This window comes from Podarcis tiliguerta (genome assembly GCF_965153285.1).
Source record: "Podarcis tiliguerta genome assembly, chromosome: 16".
Taxonomy (NCBI): Eukaryota; Metazoa; Chordata; class Lepidosauria; order Squamata; family Lacertidae; genus Podarcis; species Podarcis tiliguerta.
Window position 1 is genome coordinate 19541913 of NC_139549.1, and position 25713 is coordinate 19567625.

Consider the following 25713-nt stretch of genomic DNA (forward strand, 5'->3'; position numbering starts at 1 on the left):
TCTCCCATAGCCACAGCCTTGGATTCAAACAGAAAATTTTAACATTGCTCTCTAACTTTACCCTGACTCTCTCTCCAGCTTGCTGCTTTAATTCACCAGTGCAAACTCTGCTCCAAATTCTGGCTTTGTCTTCTGACCAACTGCAAGCTAGTCTCACCTTTTCCTTTGTTTCCCTTAATGGCCCATCTCCCAGGCTATCACCTCAACACAGGAAGCTAACCTGGTTTATATTTCAACCCTTGCTGGGTCCAGGGGTAGAAAGGCCTTGCATACAGCCTACTTCCTCTCCCCCAAACTCATAGCATAATGAAGAAGCCAATTGTATTACCAAGGAAAGGGAGTTTCATAGGCAAGGTGCCACCACAGAGAAGGCTCTAGCAGGCTTCACCCAACAAGCTCCTCCTCTGCCAAGCTCAACAAGCTGGGATAAGTAGAGGCCCTTCTTCCAGTATTTGGGTCCTACATCATTTAGGGCCTTGCAAGTTAATGTTGACACCTCCGGTAGCATATAAGCAATCTGACAGAAGAGCGATAATCCTTTCCATCGTGCTGAAACCAGAACGAATAAGCCCCTTCCTCCCTCAAAATGTAAAAGCGTCACCTCTCCACATTCATCTGCAAGCAATAAGCTCCAAGCGCATTAGTGTGGACGAAATGATTCTGTGTCTCTCACCGAGCTAAAAACCAGCCCTAATAGCACAGGGCAATGGGAGAACCAGCCTGGGTGACATTTCTAGGGGGCAGGAAAACGGTCCTGCAAAAGTCTCATTTGTCCTCTCCTGTCTGGGGTAGGCGATGAACCCACATTTGGGACAGATTCCAAAGAGGTTTAACCTCTTTATACTCTGCTAGCATTTGCATAACCTGGTGAAGCCTCTGTGCTTCAGCAGGGGGCTTGCTCCTCCTGTTACACTGCGGCTATTCTTAGGAGCAGTGGGAAAGTGCTTGAGAGAAGGACAAGAGGCCCAGAGAACATCTCAGGTTTGGGTGCCTGAAAGCAAAGTGACTTCGACCTGTGCCTTGAAAACCCATATACTGTCCCAGGAAGTTTCATTTCTTTACCACCTTTCCTTCCAAGGCACTCATCAGAGTGCCATACAGAATGCTCCAACTCCCATGTTACCCTCACAACGACCCTGCAAGGTAGGTTAGGCTGAGGACCCAACATTTAGTCTTCACGACAGCTGTCACTCAACTAACTGAGCTACAGGACTAAGTGGGGATTTGAGCTGCGTTATATCCTCTAAAATTGGGTTTTCCAAAGGTGGGTTTCCGGCAGTTTTTGGACTACAACTCCCATCATCCCAGACCGCTGGCCTTGCTAGCTAGGGATGGTGGGAGTTGTAGTCCAAAAACAGCTGGAGACCCACGTTTGTGAAACACTGCTCTAAAACAACTCTGCAAAGTAGTTGGGCTGAGACAGAGTGGCTGGCTATGGTAAGATTTCAACCTCATTCTCATGCAACAAGACTCTAACCCTGGGGTTCCCAACGTGGTGCCTGTGGGCGCAGGAATGCTCACATGGAACTCTCATGGTGCCTAGAAGGCTCTTGATGAGAATTACCATATTTACTCGAGTCTAATGCACCATCGATTCTAATATGCATGCTAATTTTTGCAACGTAATTTGGCAAAAAAGGTGCACATTAGACTCAAGTAAATACCATAGAGGTTTGAAACATGTTACTTACTTCTGGTTCCTGGGAAGTTGGACTGGCAGGTGCATTTCTCTCCCTTGGAACTACATTTCCCAGCATGCACTTGGCTCTCAGCTGTTCAGAATGGGCTCAGGCATTTTCCTTAGGGGCCAAATGAGTTTATAGTGCATTTAGAGTGGTTCTACGCTAATCAGGGAGGAGACCAGAGAACCCTCTTGTGGCAAAGAGCAGCCATGACGGCTTGTGTGGTTTTTAAGTGAGGGAGGGAAGGAATCAAGTGGATTGCTTCTATTCTACCCTTTTGAGAGCAGCCAGAGAAGAAGAAAGACGAAAGAAAGAAGAATAAGAAGTGGGGGAGAACAAGAGAGGAATAGGAAGGAAAGGGGGAGCAGGGAAGGAAGAAAATAATATCAGAACCGGAAATATCCACCCAGTTCTGGGATGAGTACTGGGGAAAACCTGTTAAAAAAAATTCAGTATATCCAGTGGAGACAACAAAGGCTAATTGCATAAACATTTATTTATTTGCTTACTTATTGGTGCCAATAATATTCTTGCTAGAAATTGGAAAGAAGCAAACGGTTTAAACATACAAAAATTGTATAATATAATTTGGGAAGTAGCATTTTCTGAAAAACTGATACAAAAACTTTGTTTCCAGAGTACAAAAAACAAGAGACTTTAATGGCAGATTAGTGGTCAGCACACGAACAAAGACTAATTTTACCTTCTGCATTCCAGAATACATTTTCCTTCATACTGATAGCAGCAACTTTCCGTCTCCCTCCAGTTCTGTGTTCGCATGAACTTTACTATTATAGTTGACATTTGAACGATGCCTTTGGGTTGGGAAAAGCGGGGCAGGGCTGGGGCAGGTTGGAATGTTGGATTGGTAATCTTTTACTTCTAGTTAGGAAAGAAAGAAGTGGAAATATCTAGCAGCAGTCCAGACAAGCCTTTTTGAAGACCAGGAGCTGAGTATCACGCCGGACTGCATCCCTATGTTAGAAAGCCTTTCTGTTGCTAGTCTGGCCTTGCAATGGGGGTCACTTGCTGCTCTTGTTCCTCCCAGCCACCTCCAGAAGGCAGCCCCAATTGCAGGAACTGTTGGCTGACCCTGGCCTCAGTTTCCCTTCCTATGTTGACTCCATCACATCCGTTTTTTCGATCAGGGATGATAGGGATCAGCCTCCTGGGCCAGATTTGAGAGTTGGGCAGTCTGCGGCTTGAGGTCATTGTGGCATCTGATGCCAATATCCCTTGCAGCATTCCTGCTGAAGCTGCAAGAAGCACCAGAAAGAGCTTCTTTACGGCTCTTTGGACAGCAGGGGGCTCCTGCGGTGGGGTGGAATAAAGCTCCTTTCTTTCCTTCACTTTGTCCTCCCCCCACCCCAGGCAGGGAAGGAAGGAAGCCAGAATGTGTTGCTACAGTGAACAGCCTTTGACATCACAGCCCTGAGGTTTATTCTTATTTTTATTTTACTAATTGAATTTATATATTGCCCTATATCCAGAGGTCTCAGGGCGGTTCACCAAAAATATCACAATATATAAAATCAAAACAATAACCCAATAACACCCCTCCCCCCAAAAGCCGCATTTTAAAAGGGTGTAGGATGTCGATCAAGTCAACCAAAGGCCTGGTTAAAAAGGAACGTTTTTGCCTGGTGCCTAAAGGTGTATAATGAAGGCACCAGGCAAACTTCCCAGGGAACAGCATTCCACAGACATGGAGCCACTGCAGAGAAGGCCCTGTTCTCGTGTCGCCACCCTCCAGACATCTCAAGGAGGCGGCACACGAAGGAGGGCCTCAGAAGATGATCAGGGTCCGGGTAGGTTCATATGGAAAGAGGCGGTTCTTGAGGTATAGCAATCCTGAGCCTTTTGCGCCTGACCTCTCTCCTAGCTCAGGGACACTCGCCAACGCTTTTGCCAGTCTTTGCAAGGATCTCTCCCACTTTAATCTCTGCTTCTCTGCTGAGACTAGGGGCTGCACAAACCGTGCAGGATTAAACCCTGTTCTCCTGCCCATCAGCTGACATCATCAGTAGTTTTAGGGTTAGGGTTCAGCTTAGGTTTGGGGTTGGTGTTAAAACAGCTCAGGACTACAATACCTCAAGGACCGCCTCTCCCCATATAAACCCACCAAGACTCTGCATTCAGCATCCGAGGCCTTTCTTCATGTGCCTCTTCCACGCGAGGTCCAGAGGGTGGCAACTCGAGAACGGCCCTTCTCTGTAGTGGCTCCCTGTTTCTGGAATGCTCTCCCCAAAGAGACTCGCCTGGTACCTTCATTATATATCTTTAGGCATCAGGCAAAAACGTTCCTCTTCAACCCGATTAATATTCTACAGCCTTTTAAATGTGCTTCTGTGAGGGAGCAGGGGTGATTATTGTTTTGTGTTTTCTGTTTTTGCACTTTTATCTTGTGCTTGTATCTTGTGAACCGCTGTAAGATCGTCTGATGAAGGGCAGTGCAATTAATTATAAATGAATAAATGCGTCAGGATTAGTTCTGGGGTTAAGGTTAGGGTTACAGCTGGGTTTGAGGTTACAGCTGTTGTTGGGGTTAATGTTGGGAGTTAAGATTTGGGGTGGGGGTTATGGTTAGCATTAGGGATAAGTTTGGGGTTTGGGTTCAGGTTCGCGTTAGGGTTAACATTAATATTGGTGTTGTGGGTGGTGATCATGCTATTGTTGATTTGGAGTTTAGGGTTAAGGCTGGAGTTGCCTGCACCTCCAAATAACACTGTGCTGTGTGTCATGGGTTAACCACAAAGTCTAACTTTTACCTCCACGGTTGGAGGCAGTAATGTTCCTGAATACCAGTTGCTGGAAACTGCAGGAAAACTCAGGCCCTGTTTGCGGGCTTTCCACAGGATGCTGGACTAGATGGGCCATTAGCCTCATCCAGCTGGCCAATTTTATAGATTGTATTTATATCCCACCTTTTTCTCCAAGGAACCCAAAGTGGAATACATGGCTCTCCCTCATTTAATCCACCACAACAACCCTGCGAGGTAGGTTCAGCTGAGAGTAAGTGACTTGCCCAAGGTCGCTCTGTGAGCTTCAGAGAGGTCTCTCCCAGGTCCTAGTCTGCCACTCTGACCACTACAACACACCTCAGAGTGGTTAACAAAAACGTTTATGAGAGCCAGTGTGGTGTACTGGTTAAGAGCGGTAGTCTTGTTATCTGGTGAACCGGGTTCGCGTCTCCGCTCCTCCACATGCAGCTGCTGGGTGACCTTGGGCTAGTCACACTTCTCTGAAGTCTCTCAGCCCCACTCACCTCACAGAGTGGTTGTTGTGGGGGAGGAAGGGAAAGGAGAATGTTAGCCACTTTGAGACTCCTTAAAGGGAGTGAAAGGTGGGATATCAAATCCAAACTCTTCTTCTTCTTCTTCTTCTTCTTCTTCTTGAGTGCACATGTGTGTTTTAATCAACAGAAACATATAGACAAGTTGTAGATTAAAATAAAACCATCTCCTTTTATTTTACATTTCTCTACAAGAATTCAAGTGGGACCCAGATCCTTAAAACTCTGCTATAAGAATTTCAACTAGAATTCTCCTTGTTTGCCAGCCTACAACTGAGAACAACACTAGAGAGTTTTTGTTTTTTTGCCAATCTGGTCAGATCCCTCATCTGTCTCTGTTTTCCAGTCCCTAGCCCTTCCGGGCTCCTTTGGTTTGTTGCTCTTTCCAGGTTCTTCTCATTTTGCGGCAGTAGTGCTAAAATGTCCTCATGGGAGGGAAGTAACCCCTGCAGAAAGGAAGAATAACAGGCTCAGTTTCAGCACAGAGTAGACAGCTGGCACCTGAAGGTGATGCCAAACATTTAAAGTACATTTAGCACAAACTGCTTGTCTGCAAAGAATCTTGGGAACTGTAGTTTCCCTCCCCTTGCATAGAGCTGCAATTCCCAGCACCCTTAACAAACAAGCAAGCCCATTAGCATAGGTAAGGTGGAAGGCAGGGAGGCCAACAGTAGGTGGCGCCACAGCGAATGCCAAGCAGAGCCAACTAATTGGAGGAGGAGTAAGAAGCTGATAGGCAGTGCCAACCACTGGACTGGTTGTAAGTCAGAAGGCAGACTGGTGCAGGCTGCCTGCGTTTGGTGGGGCAGTGAGTGCCCTATTTGCTCTTATGGACCCGTCTCCACTGGTTGGACTCTATGACCTCCAAATCCCCTCTAGGACCCTATGCTCTTGCCCAGTTTTGTTCCATTTTGACAGGGCTAGATATGCTCCCAGTGCTTGGCTTCAGAGCAGTAGCAGGGACCCTCTCAGGGTTAGGAAACTCACAGCCGTCTCTCAAACCCCAATGGAGAGTCAGGTGACAAGGCACTTCCCCTCACCTCCGTGCCAGAACACTCACCGCTGTTGTACTTGCACTGCTTCAGGGCCTCGTTGAAGCCCTCGCACAACGTTAGGTCGCTCTGGTTGGTAGCGCAGTCGAGGAACTGCTTTATCTCGTAGTGGCAGGGGCCAAACTGGGATCCCTGATAGGCTGGCTGCGGCCTGGACTCCTGTAGACAAGGAAAAGAAAGGAGTAAATAACCGCAGCTGAACCTTTCCGAGAAGGGACTTCACCCAGGGGAAATGGTTCTGCAGACGTAACATCTCCCGATTAACCAAGGACAGCTCTGCCAAGCTAATCTTCCAGGCAGGCTTTGCCTTTAATTAAACCCATAGCCAAACGGCTTAGCGTCAAAGTGTCTACTTTTAGATGGCAAGAGTCATCCCACGGAGGTCAAGAGGATGCCAGACTCTCTCCATCTCCAATCATGGCCACCACCCCGGTCCCACCTTGCATAAAATAGGTTTATATGCATGCACAGACATTTCTCCTCCATGGCTGCTAGAGAAGTCTTTCTGCTGAGTGGAATGCAACAATGCTGGGAGGGCAGGTGGGTGTGGCTTGGCTGGAATGGTCTCCTGGGCCAAATGGAGAGGCCTAGCAGACAGAAGGGATGCGGGTGGCGCTGTGGGTTAAACCACAGAGCCTAGGACTTGCCGATCAGAAGGTCAGCAGTTCGAATCCCCGCGACGGGGTGAGCTCCCGTTGCTTGGTCCCTGCTCCTGCCAACCTAGCAGTTCGAAAGCATGTCCAAGTGAAAGTAGATAAATAGGTACCACTCCGGTGGGAAGGTAAACGGCGTTTCCGTGCGCTGCTCTGGTTCGCCAGAAGCGGTTTAGTCATGCTGGCCACATGACTTGGAAGCTGTACGCTGGCTCCCTTGGCCAATAAAGCGAGATGAGAGCACCAACCCCAGTCGGCCACGACCTAATGGTCAGGGGTCCCTTTAACTTTACCTAGCAGACAGAATTAGGCCCATGGCTGGTGGTTCGAACCCACCCAGAGATGTCTGTGAGCAGGATTCTTGCATGGCTGGGGGTTGTTGTTATTGTTGCTGCTGCTGCTGTAATTATTATAATTTACCACCCTTCATCAAAAGATCTCAGGGCATTTCACAAAATGAAATGACCCGTGGGGTACCATCTAACTCTTAGATTCTAGGAACACTCTCCTGAGTCAGATTTTAGGTTGTAATCTCCTCAGGGCAGAGATTTATCTTCTTGTATGCTGCATTACAGTGCATAACCATAAGGCATATCAGCAGTTCTCAAAGGGTGTGGTGCACTACACTGGTATGGCAGGAGAGGATGTGCAGTGTGGCAGGAAGATTCAAGAACAATAAAAGCAAATGTAAACATTTCAGGATAGGATAGGATAGGATCAAGACTATTTTGGGGGGATATACAACCAGAGCATTGGCTATTCTACAGTTCTCCACGGCATGTTGTTGTGAACAGGGATTTTCAACTCTGTCAAATATGAAAGATCAGAAGAGAGAAAGGCTTCTCTGTGTGGAGGAGGAGGCGAGTTTGTTCATCTCAAATTAGACCCAATATAAATGAGAAAAAGCAAGCTCATGCCTCTCAACGAGTTTGTACACATACTCAAAGTACATATGTAAGAAGCTTGTTTATAATTGTATTCTGGGAATGATTCCTGTTCTTGTGTAGCTGCATTGTTTTGTACTTTCCAGATGCCCCACGATCAGATCTTAAAGTGGTTGTGTTTGATTATTTCTTGTCGGTAAAAAAATTGGTGCAGCACAAACCATTTTTTTATCCTGAAAGTGTGGGCGCAGAGGAAAGCTTGAGAACCACCGATATAGATGAAGAAGAACGAACCCACAGAAAATTGCACTGTTGTGCATTTAGAAGGCTAGCAGTCATTCCTGCACCCTTAGCAACACACACATGCACACACACACACACAGAGACGGAGCAACTTGGAAATTACAGCCTCACCTGGACAGCACTGCTGGCTGGCTTGGCCGGCTCAGAGCTGCTCCCTCCGCTGAAGGCCCCGGTGAGTGCGCCGCCAACCACATGACCCACCGCAGAGCCGACAGCCACACCTGCCGCGGTCGTAGCCATCTGGGCCATTAAGCCAGGCTGCTGGGGCTGAGCTGGAGCAGCCATTGCCGAAGGAGGAGGGTGAGCTGGGGGGTGGGCATGAGATGGCGCTGGGCTGCTGAGAGAAACAGAGGAGGAAAGAAAAGAACCAATGGAAACTTGGTTCAGGGTTTGCAAACAGAGCGGTCTTCTCCAACCTGACGGACTACGACCCCACCAAACCCATGCAGTGCATCATGTTATAAATTTCTATCAGGTCTATCAAGCGGGGCCATTACAGTAAACTTTTAGATGGATCACAGCCCGCTGGGGAGTGGCAAGAAGAAGAAGAAGAGGAGGAGGAGGAGGAGCAGCAGCAGCAGCAGCAGCAGCTTGAATTTGATATCCCGCTTTATCACTACCCAAAGGAGTCTCAAAGTGGCTAACATTCTCCTTTCCCTTCCTCCCCCACAACAAACACTCTGTGAAGTGAGTGGGGCTGAGAGACTTCAGAGAAGTGTGACTGGCCCAAGGTCACCCAGCAGCTGCATGTGGAGGAGCGGAGACGCGAACCCGGTTCCCCAGATTACGAGTCCACCGCTCTTAACCACTACACCACACTGGCTCTCCAGTGGGTTACAACGCAATGGGAGGAATTTGATGTCACACTAAGGAGATTGCTCCATCAACGCAAACGTGACACAACCATCTCTCGCCCCCCCCCCATGCCATTCTGTGGGTTCTCTCAACCAGAGTTCAAAATTTGCCAGGCGCATTTTGCACCTGTCTGCTGGCCACTTGCGACCAAGTCAACATGCCCGGGCACCAGGATGACTAACATCTGGCGTCTCCACCATCTGGAGGTGCATGCCTGGAGATCCTTGGATCTGGATTGTGTTCACACGCTAGTGACACATCCTGTGGAATTCGACCCATCACATTTTATCTGCACAATCAGAATGAATTTCAGGAACCACCAAAAAGTCGTATTGAAAAATGGCAACTAGGCATTCCGTTTTGTCGACTGTAACTCTGGTCAAAGAGGCCATTTGGCACCTAGCTTATATATCTGAGTTTCTAACACTGCTCTCAACTGCCCCCTGAGTCAATTTTGTGGGGCAGACAGGGGGAAGCCCCATTGTGCTGGCAAAAGCCCTTGTGTTCAAATCCTTGTGGGTTCCTGCTGTCACAACTGGCTAGCTGAATCTGGCACAACTTTTGGTTTACTTCTGACCTACGAGGGAGCGGAGTTCACTTTCTTTCAAAACAATCTAAACACGAGACTGACGTTAACACAACCAGCAATTCCAAAAGGTCACCTTGGGATGCTTGGCGATCTTTGCCATCAAGTGAAACAGCAAGTAAATACAACTCATAGATTTGTATCCAGAACTTTCTAGTCCTCCCTCTTCCTCATCCCAAATCCTTGTATGGTGTTTATGTATTGACAGTATCTCTGGCCCGCTCTCTAGTGAATATTTTTAGTCTGCAAACCTGGAGAGCTGCTGCCAGCCAGTGTAGGCAATACAGTGGTACCTCAGGTTAAGTACTTAATTCATTCTGGAGGTCCGTTCTTAAGCTGAAACTGTTCTTAACCTGAGGTACCACTTTAGCTAATGGGGCCTCCTGCTGCTGCTGCGCCGCCGGAGCACAATTTCTGTTCTCATCCTGAAGCAAAGTTCTTAACCCGAGGTACTATTTCTGGGTTAGTGGAGTCTGTAACCTGAAGCATATGTACCCTGAAGCATATATAACTCGAGGTACCACTGTGTTGAGCAAGATGGACCAATTGTCTGACTCTGTATTAGTCAGCTTCCTGTCTTCCAATATCCTGACCTCAAGCTATCTTAACACCTCCACGAGGCAACAAGTTCAATGCTGGAAATTGATGGGGAAAATCTAAAACCGGGGGGGGGGGGGGGGAGAGATGTTTCCCAGGAAACCATTGAACTGATTGCTGCTGACTTTACCAGGGAAGGGAGAGATTATAGAAACGCAGCCTTAGAATGTTCCAGAAAAGAGCACCTTACAAAAACACACACCATAAAACCGAAACAGCCACATTTTTTAGAAAGGAAGAAATATAGCACCCTTACTACCAATATGATTTTGCAGTTTAAGACCTCCGTACAGCTTTTTCTCATTCTAAAAAGTGGAATCTCATTATTTTAACCAGGCCTGATCTCACTGGTAGTCTTCAAATCTACAAGCAAACCAACAACCTTCAGCTACCCACACTCTAAATCAGTGACGCACCACAGAACCTTCTAGGTGTTGGTTCCTAATTTGTGGATTGCCCTCCCTGCTGAGATGCATCTGTTACCCTCCTTGTTATCTCTCAGGAAAACATTCTTGTTTTCCTAGGCATTTGATGGCTGAAAGATACTGTTCCTAAGTGACCTTGAAATTATTACTATTTTTTACCAACCCTTCACCCTTAAGTCCCGGGACAGGTTACAATCCAGCTAAAAACTCAAATCGGTAGAGCATGAGACTCTTAATCTCAGGGTCACGGGTTCGAGACGCACAAAGGACAAAAGAGGGTTGGACTAGATGACCCTCATGGTCCCTTCCAACTCTACGATTCTGTGAACTTACAATCACGGGAATAAAGTGCGTCCTTTTATAAGGCGGGGGTTCTGCTTAGTGGCAAGTGTGACAGTTTTTTGTTTCTATTTTAGTTTTCACTGCTACCCTTTAGTGTCTGCTGCCTTGGGCATCTCTGGGAGGAAGGGCGGAAGAGAAATTAAAATTAACAACCTCCTCTCCAATGATTTTTTAAAATGTGAATTCGGGAGCCACCCCAAACTTCCCCACCTATTTCCAGTGTCAGAACTCTGCGTTTCTGACCAACAAAACAGTCTGGTGTAGTGGTTAGAGAGACAGTCTGAGGCTAGGGAAAACAGACATGAAGCTCATTGCATGACCATGGCTGGGCCAGCTGTTCTCTATCAACCTTGCCTACCTAACAGGGTTGTTGTGAGACAAAAACTGAAGGGAGTGAAGAGAGGTCACCTTGAGGTCCTTTGAGAAGCGACAGGATATAAACGCAATAACCTAAATACATAAAGAAATGTGCGTGTACAGATAGGTTTTTCTTTCCTCCTGGTATGAGGCAGGGGTTGATAGGGTTTTTTTCCCAGGACAGAGGTAGGGCGTAACCTCAATAAACCTCGGGTCCTTGCAACTGCTGCTTTGAAAACTAAGCCTTTCTTATTTAAAGGTGACACTGCCAACCTCGCTGCTTAGACACTGCCCTCGTACCTGGCCACAGTCGACCGGGATCCCACGCTCCTGCTGCCCCTGGGCATGTTGATCCTGGGTCTATTTGCACCAGCGCTGCTCCTGACTGCCGGCCGGCCTCCTCCTCCCGCTGCTGCGGCTGCAAGACACTCCGAGCCTCCTTGAACTCGATCGTTGCGCAGCTAGTTTCAAGAATGGAACCCACGTGGTTGAGCATCAATCATTAGAATTAGAACGTTCACTCTGAGCAAGCGCAAAGCCGCGCAGCCAATGAAGTCTCTGCCCTCTTCCTGCCGACGCTAGTTTGGAGACACTTTTCCCCGCCCATTCACAGACACCTTTCCTCCCCCTCCTCATAGAGCTATAAATGGTGGAGGCGCAGCAACGCCGTCTATTGACAGAGCTTCCTAGTTCCTTTTGACGATTAGGTAGATACTGTATATTGTAAATTTGTTTTGAACCTGGAGGTTCTCTTTACCTATCATATCTAACAACTGCTGGCGACGCTCTGTCAGTGTCTCTAGCCCACTTTTAAAAGCCATCCAAGCCAAGGCAATGAAGCCCACAATACACAGTCAAAAGATAAAGAACCCCAGTTGTTTGTTGGACTTGTTGTTGTTTAGTCGTGTCCGACTCTTCGTGACCCCATGGACCAGAGCACGCCAGGCACTCCTGTCTTCCACTGCCTCCCACAGTTTGGTCAAACTCATGCTGGTAGCTTCGAGAACACTATCCAACCATCTCGCCCTCTGTCGTCCGCTTCTCCTTGTGCCTTCCATCTTTCCCAACATCAGGGTCTTTTCCAGGGAGTCTTCTCTTCTCGTGAGGTGGCCAAAGTATTGGAGTCTCAGCTTCACAATCTGTCCTTCCTGTGAGCACTCAGGGCTGATTTCCTTAAGAATGGATAGGTTTGATCTTCTTGCAGTCCATGGGACTCTCAAGAGTCTCCTCCAGCACCATAATTCAAAAGCATCAATTATTCGGTGATCAGCCTTCTTTATGGTCCAGCTCTCACTTCCATACATCACTACTGGGAAGACCATAGCTTTAACTATACAGACCTTTGTTGGCAAAGTGATGTCTCTACTTTTTAAGATGCTGTCTAGGTTTGTCATTGCTTTTACAACTCCCATAATCCCTGGCCGTTAGCTATGCTGGCGAGGATTGATGGGTGTTGGGAGTCTGATAGCCTCTCCATGCGTGCATTATCTGGATCACCTCACCCTAATAGCTGCGCAGTTTAATTGTCTTCCAATGATTAGAGGGAGGGGTGAAATATCTGCTTCCTCTCTCTGTATCATGCATAATTCGAGTGTCTTTGACTTAAGAAAACCATACAATAGAGCACAGTGGTTTTCCCGTTACTGGGAGCAGGGTGGGTGGGAAGACACAAAAAACAGAGCGACTTGTGTTCAGGTGATTGTCACGTTGTCCTGACTACTCTAGCTGAACGATGGAGGTACTGCATAATAGCAAAAACAAACAGATGGCACTCTTCGCTCTGTGTGTGTTTGTATGGTACCAAGGTTGCTGGTAACCATTATGCAACTGGCAAGTGACTCAGAGAAGGTAGCCTTCCTTTCCCTCCACAGGGCTTGTGTGGGTGTGTATTTCAGTGAAAAATAATAACACCAAAGTCCACCTGCCCGGAAACATCTTTCCTGAGTTTTCCTTTGCATCCAGCTTCCCCTTGTATAGCTGAATCTTAACACACACAGGTGGGACCTGCAACATAATGTTGCAGCATACAATGCTACTGGGTGTTTCAGCCTCTTGGCCATATCTGTTTCCAAAATGTTGTAGCCCCATTCCCAGGGCTAAGGATGAGCAAATAACTAAACTTTTGTTGCCGTGTTTCTAATTTTTATAATTTTAAGTTCAGCTTTCCACATCAGTTTGTGATTTTTTTAAACCTCTCATGAAAACTGATCAGCATTTTACTGCCTAATTTACTCATTTATTTCCCCCAATATAAGCCATTTTTGTGTGCTATTGCCCCTAATGACTGCCAGTGATACTTGGATGGATATATCTATATCAATCTAAATACATTCTCCAACAGTGGTTGGAAATATGCCTATGAAGCTGGGAACAGAAGATGTCTGCAGCCTCTTCTCCACATCTGGTTGTACTGAGGCAAGCTGCCATTGCAAATGGAGGCTCCATTAAACTAGCAGAGCCTAAGGCTGGATCTACACTGATCTGTAAAACGCAGTTAAAAAAAAAGTTACATAGCTCTCAAATGAAATTTCCCATTGACATGTCACTGCTCTACAGTGCCCTCTAGTGTCACATTTGTATAATGCATTTTTACAGCTATAAAAAGCGAAGGACCACCTTCAATTCTAAGCTTTTAATTAAAAGAACGAGAACAAAGCATAAACCACAGCCCCTTGTCAACAGAGGGCTATAAATGCAAGTGACAATGTATGTGTGCAGCATTCAAAGATCTCTCAAGAACATCAAAAGGCCGTGTTACACATTGGTTTAAGTGACACATTTTTGGGGGGGTGGGGTAGGGCAGAGGAGAAACATTTCCAACATTAGATATATTGGCAAAATAAGACCAAAGGCAGTGGGGTGAACCTCATCAAAAACACATCATGGACAAAAGAAAGCAGAAATTTCTAAAATCAACTGCTGACGAGGACACTGGGATCCTGTGGATATACCAAGAGAAACTAAAGATAGCCAGGATATAAGCAGAGGACCAAAGCCCAGGGAGAGGTACCTTCCAGCATCTTAAGCACAAACGATGGAGCTGCCACAGGGTTGGCACTGCCAGGCAATGGCTAAAACCCACATTTCAGTCCCCGACTCTGCTGCTGGTCTTTCTCCTCACTGTCAGCACTTGTACTGAGCGAGAGAGCAGCGTCAGGATTAAAATGAAAACTTCCAACATGCAAAAAAGGCTCCCATTTGTGGTTTAGTGCAACAATTTTTGGTTTTAAGGAGAAAAGTGGTGTTTGTGGTTTTGTTTCCCGAGAAAAACTGGACAGCCAGCAATTCCTGCTTAATGTTATCCCACTCCCTTTGAAATTCCAGTTTCATAGCTTGCAAGGAATTCAGGGCTAAGTAACTCAACAGTCCCAGGAAAGACCTCCTTGGAACAGGACTGGGCTGAGCTTATGAATATTTGGAAGCCTAGAGCATTTTGTTTTTGGGGGGAGACACTGCCCCAATGCATTTCAAGGTGGTGTAGGGAAATTTCAACAGCAAGGTGGAAAACTCACCAGCATGACCCCAACAGCTCCATGCTGCTAACCAGTGTTTAAACCCCCAGAATTTATGCTATAAGGTGATGGGAGCCGTTTTGAGGGACGTGAGAATCTATATAGGTTGGCAGCAAAGAGGATTCTAGAGGAGTGCGAGTTCTGTGCATCCCTCCACCCCAAAAAATGTCACCACGCCACTCCAAAAATAGCCAAAATGTCACACACACAAACTTTTGCGGAGGACCACAAGAGAGAGATGTTTTGCCACAGTTCCTTTGTTGTTATAACAACTTTACTGCACTTCCGACTGTCCCGCACAAGAAACTGTCTAGTATGGCCAATCATCTTTCAGAATCAGCAGAATCTATCTATCCCTGTTTGACTTTCAGGAGCAGCTTGGAGCGGGGGTGTCACTTACTAGTCTTCAATCCAGTTTACTTAACGCTACAGGAAATGGGAGTTCTAAAGACAGCCTCCTTCCATCTTGTGCCCCTCTTGGAATACAACTCGTATCAGCCCCAGCCAGGTTAGCCTATGGTCAGGGATGATGGGAGTTGTAGAGGGCTGAAGATCTCCGTTCTAGGAGAAGAAATCAGAGCAGGGGGAGGGTGGGGGGCTGGAAGAGGAGGGGTTTTATTTCCCAGACAGCTGATTGTAGAGCAACGGCACATAGTTGTCCCACTCGGCCTGGTAGCATGTTCCTGCCACGGGGGGCCCCAGCTTATACTTCTGGCGGAAACTTTCCACTTTGAAATTGCCCCGTTTATCCCCGGACCGGTTGCTGAGGATGGGCTCGTTGCATTCCAGCTCCTGGGCTTGCTCGTAGACCAGCCACACGTAGCGATGGAGCCCTGCAGCGTGCGAGAGAGAAAACAAGGGTTGCGCACCTGCGTCAGGAGGAAGCGATCGCGAACCTCCCCTCCATCACACTCAAGTCACAACCATCCAGTAACACAGTGGATCCCAAAATGGGTGGTGCCATCCTTGAGGGGGCCGAGGGATCACCTGGGGGGTGGGTGCTTAGAGGCAAGGAGAGGCAGGAGGGTGCTGGGAGGTGTAATAGTTTATCAAATTTTGAAAAGCTGGTATCACTGGATCAAGGCCATTAATTTTGCAGAATAAAACTAAATCGTTTGGATTTTGGTGAAAAGTGCAATTCATTGTTACTGTTTTGAATTTTATTATCTTCCTTAGTGGGTGATGCAAACCACTATTCTGAATAATGCTTTTTAATCGGGTAAGGGGCACTGTGGATGAGTGTATCAAACCAAGGGGCGTGGTGGCCCAACCTTTCCGGGGGGGGGGGGGACATGGCAGTAACATATGCACAGGATTCTGATTTTATTTTATTATTTTGCAAATAATTTTTGTTGCTTTATTGTAACAAAATACAGTCGTACCTTGGTTCTTGAACAGAATGCATTCTGGGAGTCCATTCCACAAGGCAGGCACCGCCACTGAAGGCCCTCTGCCTGGTTCCCTGTATCTTTGCTTCTTGCAGTGAGGGAACAGCAAGAAGGCCTTCAGAGCTGGACCTCAGTGTCTCAGGCTGATCGATGGGGGTGACAGGGCAGAGGCCGTTTAGGGCTTTAAAGGTTAGCACCAACACTTTACGGAAAAGTACTAGCAGCTTGTGTCCTTTTGCTCTTATTTCAGCCATGCAAATTCCTGAAGCAGAACTGTTTAGCTTTGCAGCTTTTCTTCTGCTGTTTCCAACCTGCCCTGATCCAACGGGTCTGCTAGCCCCCCCCCCCCCCAAGTGCAAGCTGAGTCAAGACACGCAACAGACCTTGCCTTAAAGCAATAGGGCCAGTATTACTGCTTGCTTACCTGTTCCTTTAGGTGGTCCAGATCCCACGTAGTCTGACAAGACGGTGCCGCTGCTGATGTCATTGCCTTTCATATTGACCACTAGGAAGTGGTGCCACTCCCTAGAGAGAGAGAGAGAGAGCACCTGCCTCAGTTTCCCCAAAGTAAATCTTGCAGGAACACTAAAAAATTAAGACCCTCAAAGCAGTTTAGTAAAAACCTAAAATAAAACCGAGAGGGGAAAAAATCACAAACATACTTTAAAACATACAAAAGTAAAAATACCAAAGAGATTAAAATTAGCTCAACTTTCGAAGCATCTGAGTGGAGTTGTCTCAACAAGAAGGTTTTTAGCAGGAGCCAAAAAGAGGGCAGTGAAGGTTGCCTGCTTGATGTCAATAGGCAGGGAGTTCCTATTCTTAGACCTAGTCTTATATAGGTGCTGCCAGATGCTGATGAGGCTCTTTCTGACAGCAAGCAATCAAGCCTTTACTGCCATCAGCCCAGTCCTGTGGAACTCTCTGCCAAGAGATACAGCAGGAACCTTCTGTTTCCACTTTTAGATGCCCGCTAGAAACTTTTCTATTACGTCAGGCTTATGCAGACCATCAAGCAGACATCTAATAGTTAACCCATTTCCAATTTTAGTTTTTAAAAATAGTCTTTATTGCTTTGTTTTTATGTATAATGGATGTAAACCACTCATTTTTATGAATAGTGGCATTGTTTTTATATACAAAATATAAATAAAAGGCCTTTGTCAGGCATTGAAACGGATGGTTCAAATTTTGCAGCCCAGCCACAGACATTTCTGCATTCAGGAACAAGTGCTGGGATTTGTCTACTATAGAGGTGAGGTCTGCTTTTCCCTTACCTCCAAGGGAAGGTAAGAAATCTTTATATATTATTAAAAAAACAACAACACACTTCTTTTCTGCAGATCCTGGCTTGCCTTCTGGATCAAATCCAGCATGGACATTCTGGATCTCACAGCCTGCCCCTCTCACCTGAACTTTGGGTTTTTCCTGCTGGGTGCATCAGGGTCAGTAAGGACCAAAGTGTAGAGCTTTTCTGCACTGCAGTTCTCCCAGTCAATCTTCGTTGGGCGATTCTTGACCTGCCAGAAACAAAACGGCAAGACCTTTAGAAGCCATTCAAAAATATAAAAACGAAGACAACACATTCACCATCATCCAGCCAATGAAACCATGCCTTAACCAAAGTCACACAATACCTTTAAAGCGTTGTGACTCCAAAAGCAATGGCCCCCCCCACCTAAATTCAGGGAACTGTACTGGTAGGGATGCTGAGAATTTTTAGGAGGCCCCTATTCTGCTCCCAGAGCTACAGTTCCCAGTGATTTAACCATCAAATGCTCTTCACAGGGAACTCTGAGAACTGGGAGGGGCCTCCTAACAACTCTCAGCACCTTTAACAAACTACAACTCCCAGAATTCCACACGGGACAGTTACTGTATTTTCCAGTGTATAACACGCACAGCGGACGACTCCTATTTTTGGGGATTCCAAATTAAGAAAATGGGGAGAGACTGCCCAGGGTTGTTAAGCTGTTTTTTGGGGGTGGGGTTGCCCACAGTTGTTAAGCTTTTCTTGGGGGGGACTGCCCAGAGTTGCTGAGCTTTTGTTGGGGGGGATAGCCCAGAATTGTTCAGCTTTTATGGGGGGGATTGACAATAATAGCACACCCATTTCCCTGCAGGAGCACCAAGCACAGGCCTGCAGTTGCGATTCACGTACTTTAGGGATGCAGATGCTGCAGCCCTCCAGAAGTTGTTAAGAGCTGCAATCCTGTCATTGGACTGACAGCAGTCAGCTGGGGTTGATAGGATTCAGAAGATCACGTGTTCCCACAGGGAAAGAGGAAGAGTTAAGGCTGGATTTTATCTAGGGGAACTCAGAGACAGCCCACCTGTCACTGAATCTGTGTTCATTCACAAGTGCACCGCCGGGACTGGTGTTTTCTGACAGCAAACATAGGAAGGTGCCTTCCTCCTCCTTCTTCTTCTTCAGCTTCCTATGTTTGCTGTCAGAAAATACCAGTCCTGGTGGGATACTTACAGGGTATACACTGTAAAAATTTAAATTCTTTGGCCGGTTTGGACTGACTCAATACAATTGAGACAATTTGGGGGATAAAATGGAAAGTGCGTAGTTGAAAATGTAACTTAGGAACCACATTGGGGTGATCAAAAGTCATAATGGAATCTGTTACGTATGAATCTAATTTTTTTTCTTGGGAATATGTATCGATTTCGGATTGTTTTTGTCAATTGTTTTCCTTTGTAAAATTAACAAAGCATTAATTATTTTTTTAAACAACAACATCAGAAGCTGCCTTATACAGAGTCTGGCCATGAGCCCATCTTTCTCAAGCTTGCCTGCACTGACTGGCAGCTGTTCTCTAGGGTTGCAGGCAGGGTGCTCTCCCAGCCCCACCAGAAGATAGGAGGGATTTGAACTTAGCCGCAAGCAGCAGCAGCAGCAGCAGCTCCGCACCGCTCCTGTTGCCGGTGACGCCTCTCCCGGAGGGTACAAAGGGCGGCGGGCAGGCATTGCTCTGCTCCGGGCGCCCGCGCGCTCCTCCCCCTTTGCTGCACGCCAGTCCCGGCACACACTCCAGGGGCTCCGGCAGCAGCCTGGCATCGGAGGAGGCGGGGCAGGCCAGACCTGGGCAGGCCGCTTGCAAGTCCCAGCCTCCCTCCTCGTCCTATTTCAGGCAGATGCCATATTCTCAACGGTTGCATTTTTGGCACAACCCCTCCGCCCCTTTGGAAAAAAACCAACCCCCAAATCTTATCGTCCTGTCTATTCTAAAGGAATCTCTCTCTGAAGCAGCGAACAGATGGATGGCAAATTAAAACAACCTCACTGTCTTAAAATAAATTGCAGAACTGACGCACACAGACCCTTCCAATTGGGATTCCTTTGCCCTCATCCTCAAGTGCACATATTTCTGCGTGGAGGCAAAAAACGCCCTGCGCCTTTTCGAAAGCATGGCGCTTTTAATTCTTAATTTTTATCTGCTTGCAGCGGATCAGCAGCGCTAGACGAGGGAGGCCATGCACCACGCGCGGGCCTTGCTTCCTCGCGTGGTTGCAAACGCAGGGTATATTTTATTTTCTGCAAAAGGGGGAAGGTCCTACTGCGCACCTCGCAGACGTTTTCTTTGGCGATCTCGACCCAAGGAGAGACGAACGCATGCAAAAAACAAAGCAGGCGCCGCTTTTCGGTTTGAAGGGGGAAGGCAGGGCAATTGTAACCATTGTGCAAAAGGTTGGGGAAGCGTCTTGCATCTTGGGGGGGGGGGGGCTGCAATTTCTTTGCACGCGAAGGGATTGTGGCGGGAGTGGATTACCTGGGTGGGAGTGAGGACTTTGCCCAGTTCGTCGATCTCCACGGACCCGTAGTTGACCGAAAGAGGAACCGCCGGCTTCTCATCCACCTCCAAGAGTTCTAGGGATACCTCCCAGTCAGAGAGATCTACCGCCATCTTCGCAAAAAGAAAATACCCAGAAAGCCGCTTGATCTCTCCCGGGCAAAGATCGCGCGTGGAAGCCCCCCACCACCCCGTCCGATCAAGAGAATCTGGTGCTAGATGAGTGACAGCGACCTCCTGTAATCCTAGAGGAGGCGGGACCTATCTGTCTCATGCCCATTGGCTCTTGGTAGAGTGAGGGGTGTGTCGGTGGGAGGGGGTTCTTTGGAGAGGAGGGGTCGAAGCCTCTGGAAATGTCATAGAGCAGAGATGGGGGGGGGGGGTCCTGGCATCCCCAGCCTAATGTGGTCCCCCCAAGCTCTTCATCCGGCCTTCGAGACCTGTGCCGCCTAAGGACTTGAAAGTGCCTGCATTAAAAATAGATATTAAAATTGAAAAGCAGCCACCTTTTCTAATCAATCAAAATATTATAATCACCTAAGACGCCCTGTTTGCTCAGAAGTGACTTCCCATGTCTTAAGGGGTGCTGTTAATGGCTCAAGGGGGCTTACTTCTGAGTAAATAGAAATAGGATTGCTTTCTAAGGACTGCAATTGTTTTTTTTAAAAAAAATATTTTTATTAAACACTTTCAACATACCAAATTATCAGGCCAAATAATCAATTACATTATTTCCCCCCTCCCCTCCCTCCCTCTTCCCCCCCACCAAGGGCTCCCCTCAGCTCCCCTCTCTGATTTCTTTGCACATACTGTTCTCTGCATGTTATAAAATTGCACAAATCCTTGCCTTACCTGTCATGTGTTCAACTAATAAATTTGTGGATGTTTATTCAAAACCTGCCAAGGAGTCCAATTCATTTTGTTGTCTTTTTAGATAGTTGGTGAAAAGTTCCCATTCTTCCTTGAAGTCAGGGTTGTCCTTGTCACGCAGTTTCTATGTCAATTTAGCCAATTCCACATAGCTCATCAGTTTTTCTTGCCACTGTTCTTCCGTTGGGATTTCCTCATTCTTCCATCCTTGTGCACTAAGGTCTGCAATTAGAGGGGTCTGGTGAAAAAGAGAGGGTGTGGCTTCTGCACCTTTAATGGTTGGTTAGAAGAGGGAATTCGGTTTTCTGCGCAGCAATTAAAGGTGCAGGAGCCCCAAACTATTTTTCATTTGCTTCAATCCAGAACCCACTTACCTGGGAGCAGGTCCCACTGAACACAATGAGGCTAACTTCTGAGCTACAGTTTCCAGAGATGTAATCTTTAAGGCGTCACAAGTCTCTTTGCTGTTTCTACTTCTGAGCAGACGATGCAGAGGATAATTTGGCCACTCAGTGAAGTCTGGGATTCCTACCAAAAAAAAAAGAATATCAACATTATTGATGTACCCGTTGCATTGATGTCCTGCATTTCCACAAATGAGCTTACATGGTCCTCTTCCTTCCCACTTTATGTTATCCTCACAACAACCCTGTGAGGTGGGCTAGGACAAGAGTTGATTAGCCCCAAGATACCCAGTAAGCTTCTGGGTTGAGCAGGGATTAGAATCAAGATTTCTGCAGCCCTAGTCTGACACAGTTGCCCTCGTAGTTCCAAGCATCTTCAGTCTTTTGCAAAACAAAAAATAAAGCAAAACCTTAAATATCTACAGTGCAATCCTAATCATGTCTGTTCAGAAGTACGTCCTACTGAATTCAGTTAAGCTTATTCCCAGGTAAGTAGGGTTATTATTATATTCGTTTCTTCAGGCACACCATCTATGGGGGAGCCTGGCGGGGAGAGCACCCCAATTTTCAATGAGGGGGCAGGCCCCCTCCATATTCTGCAGCTGGGTGGGCCCTGTTGGGCTTTTCAGAGGGTGTGACGGGCCCTGTTGGACGGGTGCCAGGCCTCCCTGATGTTTGATAGAACCCGGTGCACCTTGTTTTGTTATTCTCCCTTCACCACAAAGTGGCGGGACAGGTCATGGGAATTCCAAAGCACAGTACAGTGGTACCTCGGGTTAAGTACTTAATTCGTTCCGGAGGTCCGTCCTTAACCTGAAACTGTTCTTAACCTGAAGCACCACTTTAGCTAATGGGGCCTCCTGCTGCCGCTGTGCTGCCGGAGCACGATTTCTATTCTCATCCTGAAGCAAAGTTCTTAACCCGAGGTACTATTTCTGGGTTAGCAGAGTCTGTAACTTGAAGTGTATGTAACCTGAAGCGTATGTAACCCGAGGTACCACTGTAATAAAATCAGATAAATAATTTTCAACTTGGACTGCCAGACTGAGTTATTTTCTGGACCACCACATTACGTTTCAAAGTAATTTAGTATCTGATGTGATACTGTAATGATGCATTGATTTGCATTTTCGTGGTTCTGTTGTCAGACACTTTGAGCTTGTTTTGTGGCATATACACTTAAATAAGAAAAAGAGAGAACATTTTGCTGCTGTTAGCTCACTTCTGAGCCTGCCGGTTGTTTTCACCCCTTCCCTCCCTGTTCCTATTCCACACGCACACTTTCCTCCTGGAAGGAGCTTGGCCTCACTGTTTCTATATCCTGTTTCCTTGTGTATCCGGTGGAGGCTGGTCCATTAGGGCAAATGAGGCCCTGCCCTACCAACCTGCAGCTGCCTCCTGCTGGCTTTCACCTGCCTGCCTTCTTTACTGACAACTAGCCCAGTGGGTGGCCCTGCCTGTCAGCTTCCTCCTCCTCAGTCTTAGTGCTGCCCCTGCAGAACTCAACAGGAAGTAGGATGGGGACAAAACTAGAACATGTTGGCTCCACCAATCATTTGATCTGGCGCCACCTACTGTGGGACTCCCTGCCTTCCACCCTACCAGTCCCAAAGGGCACCAGCCACAACAACTCTGCCTAAGAACGTGGAGTACCACTGGACTACGTGGCTTGGGGTGGACTCCTATGAGGGTGGTGCTGTGGTCTAAACCACTGAGCCTCTTGGGCTTGCCAGTTGGACGTTTGGCGGTTCAAATCCGCATGATGGGGTGAGCTCCCGTCGCTCTGTTCCAGCTCCTGCCAACCTAGCAGTTCGAAAGCATACCAGCACAAGTAGCTAAATAGGTACTGCTGTGGCGGGAAGGTAAATGGCGTTTCCGTGTACTCTGGACCTTGTCATGGTGTCCCATTGCGCCAAAAGTGGTTTAGTCCTGCTGGCCACGTGATTTGGAAAAGCTGTCTGTGGACAAACGCTGGCTCTCTTGGCCTGAAAAGTGAGATGAGCGCTGCACCCCATAGTCACCTTTGACTGGACTTAAACATCCAGGTCCGTTACCTTTACCTATGTGGCCTCTGAAGAGGAGAGACCATGCCTAATCATTTGTCTGGGATACCTTAATCCAAGGATGGAGAGCCAAGGGCCTACCAGGTATTTAATGGACTCCAATTCCCATCAGCCCCAGCCAGCATGACTAATATTAAGGAATTATGGGGGTTGGTGCAGATGCGGGGCTTGGGGCAAACTTTGAGGGGATAGACGATGGAGTGGGTGCGGTGTAAAAGGAGGGGGTTTGGCCAGGTGTAGGGGAAGGTGGTTTGGCAGATGGTGAGCAGAGCGGGCAGGAGTGGTGGCCCTTATAATATGCATATGTATTAGGACCCACCTTATGCTTCTGATTCCAGATGGTTTAGGCAGGTTTTCATATTGGATTTTTCTGCCCTGGGACTTTATGGTGAAAGGTGGCAATTAATAATAATAATAAGAAGAAGAAGAAGTAAGCACAGTAAATGGGAGGTGCCTGCAGGCCTCCACATACATGCTGCTTTTAGGAAGCAAGTGGTGCCAATTTGTATGTTCCCTCACAGCCTCAAAAATAGACGGGCAAAGGGAGATCCTGGAAACTGAGCGTATTTGCACACTCACGCGCACACACAATCCTATATTGCTCCATCCTCACACATGTTGAAAAATGGTTCCAAAAACGAGTCTTTTGCCCCAGAGTGTTTGCACAACTGGGATGTGGGTGAGCAGGAGCCCCTTGTTCTCCATTCCCCCAATGGAACTATTCACTCAACCTGGAATATGGCAAAAAACCAAAACCCCTATTAAACACAGGATCTCCAAAACAGGTGTCAGGTCTTTATACCTTTTGAGCTCAGAATGTTTCCTGGATGTCGTCTTCCTTGGTCTGGATTTCATCTGGCGGCCTTTTCCTCCTTCCTAGTCTTTCTTGAGTCATCTCCCCCTGCTGACCCCTCACTTTCTTCTGACTTTCCTTGCTTGATACATCGACCATCCTCAAGATGTTAATCTCCGTGGCATCGTCTAGGTGATGGCTTTTTTGTCCTGCGTTTCTCTCCTTCCTTTTCCAGTAGTCTATTACCTTTCTACCGAATGTGCTGCGACGAGAAGCTCCTGGAAGTTTCAAGCATGGAGAACCGCACACAATCGGCTGCATTCTTGATCTGTTCAGCTCCTCTTAGTTGTAAACAGCCTGCACCGCTCTTTGTTTATTGCTGCTCAAAATGGTAGGTTTCTCCTGGTTATCTTGCATCTCATAGGTTGCCAAGCTCCTCCTCTGACACCTCTGGGTTGGCCTGTCTTCCCAGTGGACCTGCCGGAGAGGATGTTTGCAGACAATGGTGCTACTACAACTTTCCCCCTCTGTGGGTGTGTTATGGGTGTGTACAGTTGTTGCTGATATCTTTGCTTAATGGCATCTGTTCTGTTTTCAGTTTCTGGGTAGCATAATCCTTCCTCTGTGATTGGGAGGAAACTCCCTATAGGAAGCCTTTCCAAATGCACTCCCATAGAAAGTGGGGAAATACTATATGTTCAGTGGATTATAATTAACTTATGCAACAAAAGATTGGTTGCTTGGTACGTGGGGAGGAGCAGCTGTGACAGGTGGCGCTGCCAGGTGTGGAAACAAAGTCCTACAGGGATGGAGGAGAAACGAGATTTAAAGTCAAAACCTATCTCATCCACATTTTCCAAAACACGATTTTTCAAAATTTGCACCGAATTTTGCAAGGCAGATCTTCAGCCAAGTAACATATACAAAAATGCATATGCTAATGTAAGGTTTCCATAGAACTGCATCTATCAGTGAAAACAACACACATCTATTAGTGAAAACACACACAATTGCATTATACTTGGGGAAGTTGCTTTGCAATCATGTGGCTATTAGGCAAAACTGCAAACAAAACTGTGCAATTTAGGGGAAATTTGCATTCACACAGTGATGAATTTTCATAGGGACATTTTTTTAAAAAAAGTCACAAAATGATGTCGGAATGAAGAGAACTGAAGACTGGAAAAATGTGAATCCTAGGAATTGTGGAGTAGGAAGGGACACCAAGGGTCATCTAGTCCAACCCCCTGCAATGCTGAAAGAAACTGAAATCGACAGATTCACCCCTCTTACAAGGCAGCCACGAACTCTCTTGGCAGAATCATTCTTAGATGAACCATCACCCCTCCACTTCTCTTTCTCTCTTATATGCACTTGAATTTTGACCTACCTTTTGTAAAAAATTATCAAGGTATTTTATTTACTTAAAATTTACTTATTTACTTAAAACCTATTTGCTGTTGTAATGATTACCAGAATAAGCGTCAGTGCAGACGGCTGCAGCACGATAGCTGCCAGGAGTGAGATCAGAGGTCTGTGCCGGTTCACAATCTGCTACCAAGCCAAGCTCAGGTTGTTACTCTTAGCATAAAAAGCCCTTAAAAACTTGGGACCAGTGTACCTACGAAATTGCCTTAATCTACATATGCCCACTTGGCCACTTTGATCTGCAGAATTGGCCCTGCTACAGGTGCCACATACTGTAGTACCCCTTCCGTATTTGTAAGAACTCAATTGTTTGGTGTGGCAGTCCTTACACTTTGGAACTCCCTGCCTATTGAGATCAGCCAGGCGCCTTCGCTGCAGCTCTTTTTGACGCCTGCTAAAAAACATTCCTGTTTAGACAAGCCTACCC

General features: G+C 47.0%; 2 protein-coding genes across 3 annotated transcripts; both read right to left on the reverse strand.

Moving 5' to 3' along the window:
• Positions 1 to 5119: 5119 nt before the first annotated feature.
• CHCHD10 (coiled-coil-helix-coiled-coil-helix domain containing 10) lies at positions 5120 to 11537 on the reverse strand. Of its 2 annotated transcripts, none has more exons than XM_083417496.1 (4): positions 11329 to 11537; positions 7978 to 8200; positions 6035 to 6185; positions 5120 to 5420 (listed from the first exon to the last, which is right to left on the reverse strand). In XM_083417496.1, the coding sequence occupies exons 1-4, from the start codon at positions 11373 to 11375 to the stop codon at positions 5401 to 5403; spliced, it is 441 nt and encodes a 146-aa protein (XP_083273622.1). In that variant the 5' UTR covers positions 11376 to 11537; the 3' UTR covers positions 5120 to 5400. The 2 variants fall into 2 exon arrangements, with proteins under 2 accessions (XP_083273622.1, XP_083273621.1); XM_083417495.1 differs by having other exon boundaries at positions 7978 to 8203; positions 11329 to 11536.
• Positions 11538 to 13645: 2108 nt separating this feature from the next.
• Positions 13646 to 24246, reverse strand: LOC310666554 (phosphatidylethanolamine-binding protein 1-like). The gene is made up of 5 exons (XM_083417494.1): positions 23868 to 24246; positions 19708 to 21126; positions 17339 to 17448; positions 16353 to 16453; positions 13646 to 15373 (listed from the first exon to the last, which is right to left on the reverse strand). Exons 2-5 carry the CDS (start codon positions 19840 to 19842, stop codon positions 15156 to 15158), a joined length of 564 nt encoding a protein of 187 aa, XP_083273620.1. The 5' UTR covers positions 19843 to 21126; positions 23868 to 24246; the 3' UTR covers positions 13646 to 15155.
• Positions 24247 to 25713: the final 1467 nt, after the last annotated feature.